The 8,510-nt window shown below is 42.1% G+C and overlaps 1 protein-coding gene across 1 annotated transcript; it reads right to left on the bottom strand.

Moving 5' to 3' along the window:
• Positions 1-7,290: 7,290 nt before the first annotated feature.
• On the bottom strand, positions 7,291-7,854 carry LOC119296940 (glutaredoxin-C1-like). The gene has a single exon (XM_037574940.1). The coding sequence runs from the start codon at positions 7,753-7,755 to the stop codon at positions 7,444-7,446; it is 312 nt and encodes a 103-aa protein (XP_037430837.1). The 5' UTR covers positions 7,756-7,854; the 3' UTR covers positions 7,291-7,443.
• Positions 7,855-8,510: the final 656 nt, after the last annotated feature.

The following is an 8,510-nucleotide window of genomic DNA, read 5'->3' as shown; positions in this document are numbered from 1 at the left end:
CTCACTTTCCTCCTTTTCCACTCCAAAGAAGGAAGGGGGAATCCCACTAGGACTAGGAGTCCTAGTAGGACTCCCCCCTTGGCGCGCCCCCTCTAGGACGGCCGCCTCCTCCCCTCCTCCTTTATATACGGGGGCAGGGGGCACCTCATGGCACATCAATTATTCTCTTAGCCGTGTGCAGTGCCCCCCTCCACAGTTTACTCCTCCGGTCATAGCGTCGTAGTACTTAGGCGAAGCCCTGCGCGGATCACATCACCATCACCATCATCACGCCGTTGTGTTGACGAAACTCTCCCTCGACCCTCTGCTGGAATAAGAGTTCGAGGGACGTCATCGAGCTGAACGTGTGCTGAACTCGGAGGTGCTGTACGTTCGGTACTAGATCGGTTGGATCGTGAAGACGTTCGACTACATCAACCGCGTTAACCTAATGCTTCCGCTTTCGGTCTACGAGGGTACATGGACACAATCTCCCCCTCTCGTTGCTATGCATCTCCTAGATAGATCTTGCGTGATCGTAGAAATTTTTTGAAATTGCATGCTACGTTCCCTAACATTGCCATCTCTAACAAGAACAAACGCAACCGCCTGATATATTTGAGTTGCCTCGGGTGGCACCTTGATGTCAAACTCAGCCCATGGCCTGACACGGTCCATGCGCCGCAGCCATAACCAACGTTCCTTGTGGGCCACGTTCATCCATTTGAAGTTTGGCACCCCAAGGCCTCCCACCCATTTTGGCGTGCAAACGTCGTTCCAGACGACCGCGCAGCGGCCGCCCCCTGCATTGATAGTGCCCGCCCAGAAGAAGCTCCGGCAAATCCGGATAATACTATCGAGAACCTTTGGGGGTATATCAAGGGCCATCATTACATGTGTCGGCATGTCACTTAAAATTGACATACCACAATCAATCTCCCCGCCTTGTCCATTCCAGTTGTGCGCCAAGTCGGCAGCTTCTGTGCCACTCCATCGTTCAATTCCAGAAATTGCGCCGCCAAATGCTTGCAGAGGGAAAGTGGCAAACCAAGGTACCTGACTGAGAAGGACCAGATCGGATATCCAAGGCCCATCTGGATAACTGAGCTCAAGATTTGTGCCTTTTATGAGACACACAAGAGTCAAATGGGGGGTTTTATTTATGATGGACTAGAGGTACCATCCTCCTCCTAACCATCCAACCACAGGTTGGTTCTGGTCTTGTGTAGTCTTGTATAGTTTAGACAGTTAAGAAAAGATGTGCCTGAACTAGAGTGCCCTAACATGCCATCCATTCCTGCGTACAAAATGCCTTGAGGGACATGGAGCTCTGACTTTTAGTAAATTCTCTTCTATCCTATATTTGACAAGTCAGATGAGAGAGACATGGAGAGAGATGCTGGTAAGATCATATGGTCCTTTGTACTCCTATGAATGCACACATGCAGACGTAGATGCTCATATACACTCACCTCTATGAACACAATACAGATGTACATGCTCATATACACTCGCCTCTATAGAAGTCACACACCCCTACCTCTATGGGCGTGAAAACGTCGCCTCTCATTGAAACAATATTTCGCCGTCTAGAGACACAAGGAAGTCGAACATGAGATTTGATACCTAGTGGGCTAGGGTACCACCACCCTCTTTGCAATGAAGACATCATCAAAATTGATGTACCATTGAATTTGCTATCTTGATGTATCAACAACCATATGATCATGGCGATATTCTCTACCATGCAACATGCATTAGTGCATTCTAAGCATGTTTTAAATCTCATCGCTTTTAATTATGTCATGCTTAATCTTTTATGGTCATTTTTTAGTTTTTATCCAATTTAGTTTTTTCACATGGTTTGAATCTTAATAAGGAATATAAACTAAGTAAAATACTTAGAAACTAAATATCCAATTCCACAGCAACACACGAGTTATCTTCTTGTTCATTTGATGATTGATTCTTGAGTACTACATAGAACCTCGATGCTATAGCCTATTAGCTGTCCAAGAAGATAGTCTTAAATCTTATTTGAAATAACATGAACATATTTAAATTTTGTAGGTGATGAACCAACAATTGAGAGTCTATAAGTGATGAACAGGTCCATGGTGCTCCAAGAGCAAATCACAATGCTTAAGAGGAAATATTATTGCAGTTTATCTACTAAATCACATCAAAGTTTGGATAATCACGAAGTGCTAACAATTTGGGCACAAACGTATACTTTTTGAAATTGGATTTTATGAAAATTATTTTCGATCGTTTGACCGATATTTCTCACTTATTTGTTTATTAACTTATGGGAAACAATTTGTGATGCTTCATGTATTCAGGATTGCCTTTCTTCTATTGGTTTAATCAATGTAATCACAATGAGCTCGCATGGCAAGAGATCAAACTATTCTTGGACTATGATGGTACTCGCGCACCACACATAAAATCTCCTTCGAGAGCATTCATAACTTCATGTCCATATTGGGCAACTATACAGGGCCAGTCCTAGGCCATGATGAGAAGTGTGGTGGCCAAGGGTACATCTTAAATAAGGGTCCAACACATCTACATAAATAAATACATTACTAAAATATAGCTTGCGCAACATAACACAAACACTAATAAGAACTAGAAAAATGACATGTTGATGGATACCTGACTCTACAAGCTACTTACGACTAGTTAAGATGGAAATAGGGGGGTTTGGCCCACCTCCATCCACCGTATGTTAGCCTATGGTATTATTTATATCCTACAATCACATACATTATGTAGTAAGACCTTATTATGAAAATTACACTTTTTATGTGTATGTCTTTTATAATGACCTTCATAGTGTGCAGTGTATATGTCGAACACTTCTTTTACTTTATCGATAGTCGTTGGGCCAATGTACCTATTTCCATATAAGTTCTCCAAAATGCAAGTGTCGGCCTTGTGTATATACTTAATTAATAAATGCATCAAATATTGGCATGCTAATTGATGTGTCTAACTTTCTTATCCTTTATATAAAATAATCAGATGTGCCAAACTACTCTCGGACGATGTGCATGATTTTTTTGCATTTTAGACAACATGTGCAAGTGTAATACCAGAAAAGACCACCTCTCAGTGCAATTGACAAAACTACCATGGTGGCATGTCCAGCAGGTGACACCTGTCACCTGCCACCATAGCCGAAGGTGGTAGGACCTGCCTCTACAGCGGGTGGCGGCACGCCTTGTTTCACAGGATTTTGAGCAATGTAGAAACGGAAAACAGAAGGAGACGATGACATGGCACCTGACGCTAGGGGTGGAAACTGATAGTGGATAATCCGAAATATCCGATATTCGTACTCAAGAAAATGCCTATTCGTATCTAAAATATCCGCATCCGAACTAAAATGGAAATGGAAATTATCCATATCCAGATTTATTTAAAAATAAAAAAAATATGGTATGGGATTCTGACACAAATATGGATATGAAAGTGGACATATCCGTAATTCCGTATCCGAATAAGATTATGGGAGATAATTTTCAAATTTCTAGCCCCAATATGTCAATTATCAAACATAAAAGCCAAATAAGTGGTCAAATTTTACTGTTTGTATGATTAAACTTAGAAATTTTTATGCATTATAGTACTATTTATTCATATATTCACCATTACCTTATTGTATGTCGCGAGTTGATTATTTCATGTCACGTAGCTATCGACTAATTTTCTTAAGCAATATGTCCCTATTATTTATATCCGTATTCGAGTAACATCCGATCCATATTCGTTTTGGATATATAAAATGGAAATGATAAGATCACTATCCAATCCATTTTCACCCCTACCTGCCGCTGTGGTCTGTGGTGGCAGCTTTGTTGCCGCTATAAATAATCCACGCATATCATATGGCTTTGGTGGCAATACTTGGTACTAGTTGATGGCATCAACATGCAGGCGACCACACCACACTCCATGCTACTACCTCCGTTCGGGTTTATTTATGAGCCTTCTTTTTATTTTGTGTCAAGTTTTGACCTTAGATTTAATCAACAAAATATTAATGCATGTCACAAAAAATAATATCATTGAAAACTATGTTCAAATATGAATCCAACGGTATAACTTTTTGGTGACATGCATTAATATTTTGTTAGTAAATTTATGATCAAAATTTAGCACAAAGTATGAAGGAGACCAATAAACCAGGATAAATATAGTTTGTCCTTTCTGGCATTTCCCTCGCGCGGGTGGTCTAAAATGTTTGTTGTGCAATGATTGCGCACTTCAATCCTGATTGGGAGAGACGTTCTCAAGGGATTGCCATATTATCCAACCTTGTTATTTGAGTGCTTAATACATTTATGATCTGATCCTATGTGTTTATGTTGTTAGTGTTCAAGCAATAGACTTCGTAAAACTGGAGAGTCTCTAGTATGCAGGAAGCCATGGGATGGACATCAACATAGTGTTGAAATGTACTACTATGGTTGCTCCGCCTTAATTCTCTAAAATATCTGACACTGTTCCCTATGATTCAATAGTTAAGTTACCAGGAGGGGGGTGGCTTGGCCCCCTCCCTCCATCTTATATTCGAGCGGACGTCTTTGACCCTCATCCTATGATATTATTTGCACATCCATACTATCTACACTACACTATACTACCTCCGTCCTGGTTTATTGGTCCTTTTAGTATTTTAGGTCATATTTTGACCATGGATTTAATTAATAAAATATTAATGCATGCCATAAAAACTAGTATCATTAAAAACTATGTTTAAACACGAATCCAAAGATATTTTTTATTGCATGCATTAATATTTTGTCAATTAAATCTATGGTCAAATTTTGACACAGAATACAAAGAGGACCAATAAATCAGGACAAAGGTAGTAGTATATGATTAACTCCCTAAAAAACCGATCTGCTATGACCTTTAAAAGAAACGATTCATTACTAATTCTAAATTTTCCATTTTAGGGTAACTCGGTAACAATCGTACAACTGAAAACGATAAAAGAATCAGGTGCCTTACTAATAGCAAATTTTGGCTTAATGCTAAAAAAAAGAGCAGTGCTAGGCGTACGATGAATTCCTATACGACGTTGTACGAACACTGCTCAACCACCCTCCGATCAAATCTATGCATCAATGGCAATGGTGGGATCACTTGATCGGACGTGAATCATACATGCAAAATCATACGCAGAGCAATTTCGTAAAAAAATCAACTGAAATTTATTAACATTCCTACAGCTGAATTGCAGATGTACGATTGCTAACGGATGCTATGCAACGCTGCTCGGGAAAGAGTCAGGCCCGTCGATGAGGATGGCCAAAGTGGCCGACCGCACAGGGCCCCAAAATTGTGGGGCCCCCAATTGAAGAAAAACGCGAAATAAACTGCATGTGCGGCATCCGCTACAGCTTCAGCCCTAGGGCCGTGACCCTCCCCAGCCCCCCGCTCGCGCACGGGCGCCGCCTCCGTGCAATGAATCAACCAGTGTTGGCCTGCTGCAGATCGCCGTAGGCGGCGGCTCCACCTATTAGCTGATCCGTGCTTGCACTAGGCCACTAGCGGCAGTGATTCCCGTCCTCCACCTGGTCGCCGGGTGCTGGCCTTTTCTCTGCTACACCGAAGGCTTGCTGCCCCTCCAAAGCCGAGAAACACACGTGCTGCTCGTCGCCTCAACCACTAATCAATGAGTAATTTACTGATTTCTTGGACCGAGAGAGGCAAACAACAATAGTAGAAGATGCATTGGAAGTTTGAACTGATGACACGCTGTGTGTGTTGATTTATAAACTGATGTCTTTGAACTATTAACTATGGAGTAATTTAGAACAAAAAAAAGTGTGCATGTATGGATGAAACCTGAATCGATGCATTTTTATATCAATTTTACTTCATGCTACAGAAAAATAAGATGAAGACATATTTTCATTGGCGACCTGCAACGCCAGGAGTTTTTTAAGGGAAAGAAGGAAAAGGCAGATTCCAAATCTTTTTTCTTCGGACTTTCCCAAACACAAAATACCTCCTTGTATTCGCACTCTCAAATGAGAGTGGAATAAATTCGACTTTCATATAATATCTTAATAGAATTCCATGTAATGATCAATGCGTTTTTTTGATTCTATATTATCCGCATGTGTAGAATACTAGCAAGAGAATGTCCCTCCTTTTTTATGTAATTGAAATGGTATTGACGAATAACAAATAAACATACTAGTGTTTATTAGTGTCGCATAAAACCCGAAATGGGGTGTGAGTTTCTACAGGGGAATGGATGAAGCAAACTACTATTGATTTGGTTTTTTTTTTGCATACCCCTTATTATTATTTGTGTTTCTTTGTCTTGTTTAATCTATTTGGTTCAATTGTTAATCATCGAGATTCAGTTCTACATATATTATGCAGTTGACCAAATTTATATATATGCTTGGACATGAGGTTTTCCTTGGATAGCTAGGAGGTATTATTTGGCCACTGCAATATAAGATATTCCTTGGATACTTCTTTAGTTATACGAATTTTAAAATTTTAGAACCCCACTTTTTGTATTTCGTCCCGGGCCCCCAAATTCCTGGAGACGGCCCTGGAGAGAGTGGTGAGAACCCATGATGGTCAATTCCTGACAGCTCGGTGTAATAAATATACAGCATGCTTTGAGACCTACACCATCGAACTGATGGCTTGTAGGGATGTTGTACTGCACTGCTTGCGAGGAACAAGGGTTTTACCCCGTGTGGTGCTGGAAAGTGATTACTTGGCAGTATGTCAAGCTTGGAACCGAGATGATAATCGATCAGTGGGAGGCAATATCTTTTATGGAGATGCGCACATAGCTCCCTTTTTTCAGGGATTTGAGTTTTGTACTGGTGGTGAAGCTAATGGTGTAACCAATAGATGTGCCAAAGAGGCTTTGGCAGTATATAAGTATAGACTAGTTATATCTCTTTCTTTGTAATTCCCGAGTTTCTGATTGACGCGGTACAATCAGACTTGTCCCCCCGAGATGAATAAAATGCCTTGACGAAGGTTCTAAAAAATAGAGTTAATAAAGTTGAAATAGTTGGCCCTTAAAATAGAGGGAGTAAATCCTGTACGTTACAAAGGCATCTTCGATGCAGACCGAGATCCTCTGATTTAAATCACTGGACTTTAGGATTAATGACATGTGGGGCCCACGTCAAGCTGGTCAACATGTCGGTCACAACTTAAGTCATACTCCCTTCATCCGGAATTACTCGTCGTTCTATTCATTCTGCGACGAGTAAATCAGGACTGAGGGAGTAGAATCGTACTCCCCCTCTGCAGTTCTAAAATAAAACGACCTGCATGGTTTTCCTTCATCTTATATATGATCACCTGACAGAGAAAACAGAGCACTTGCGCATACGTGAGTGTACATCGTTTTCGGTTTTCTACTATCCACTGCATACGCATCTACAACAAAACCCTCTCCCGCGCGCACTACACCCATACAGCACCTGCGTTACGAAGCAGCGGGACGAGCTTGCCGCTGAGGTGAAGGGACATGACCTTGTCGGTGGATCCGACGAGCCTGCCGCCGATGAACACCGCCGGCACGCCCGGGTTCCGGCCGAGGAGCCTCGCCAGCGCCTTCTCCATCTCCTTTCCCCTGGGGTCCTCGTCCAGATCCACCTCCGCCGGGTTCGCCCCGAGGTCCCGGAAGAGGCGCGCCACCGTGTGGCACATGCAGCAGGAGCTCATGCTGAAGATCACCACCGCCCGCTGCCCCGCCAGCTTCGTCACCTGCTCCATCAAGCTGACCCGACCTTGATCTTCTTCACCACGAACTCAAAAGAACAATGTTGTGGATGTACAAGTCTTCAGTGCTACCTGTACGAGTCTTTGACTTGTGCTCGCTTGCTTGGAGCTGGGCACGGGAGGCCCTGCTTATATAGCCATGGAAATGTGCACCGGCCGGCTGGATGAGCTTGGAGCAATTTGATCGACCCGAGAAAAGGTGATACGGGAGAAGGTTCGGATAAATATATGCCGAGCTCCTTTAACTTGTGCGGCTCCACGTATAGGTCTAGTGTGGAGCATCGAATATTTCGACGGCAATGGCGATGCGGCAACCAGCAGGTATCAATTGGGCCATGATACAATGGATTGTGGTATTGTTGATAAGGTCAGGACTCAGGACCTCTGACTTTTTAATAGTTCTCTTCTATCCTCTATTCGACAAGTCAGCTGAGAAAGACATCGAGAGAGATGCAGATTCTAGCTAGTGAGATCATATGGAATCTAAGTAAGGTTCTACTCCCTCCGTCCCACGAGTCTACTTCGGTAACACTCCTTAAAAGTTTAGACCAATCTTAAAGTTACTTAGTTTTGCTTCCGTACACCTCCTAAAAAAGTTTAGAAATTTCGATGCAGATTAAAGATGGCAATAATATATAAACCTCAAACTTTGCTTCACGGCCACAAGGATTTAGATGTCACTATCATCTGAAGTATCTGCATATGGACCAGTTGGAGAAAATAAATAACAGCAGGTTTGCTCATTGCCA

Source organism: Triticum dicoccoides, chromosome 5A (genome assembly GCF_002162155.2).
Source record: "Triticum dicoccoides isolate Atlit2015 ecotype Zavitan chromosome 5A, WEW_v2.0, whole genome shotgun sequence".
Lineage (NCBI taxonomy): Eukaryota > Viridiplantae > Streptophyta > Magnoliopsida > Poales > Poaceae > Triticum > Triticum dicoccoides.
Note: the sequence above shows the minus strand (reverse complement) of the source record. Positions and strands in the feature narration are given on the sequence as shown.

Coding starts and splice junctions, on each gene's coding strand:
- LOC119296940 (XM_037574940.1), bottom strand. CDS start 7,755: ATGGAGCAGGTGACGAAGCTGGCGGGGCAGCGGGCGGTGGTGATCTTC.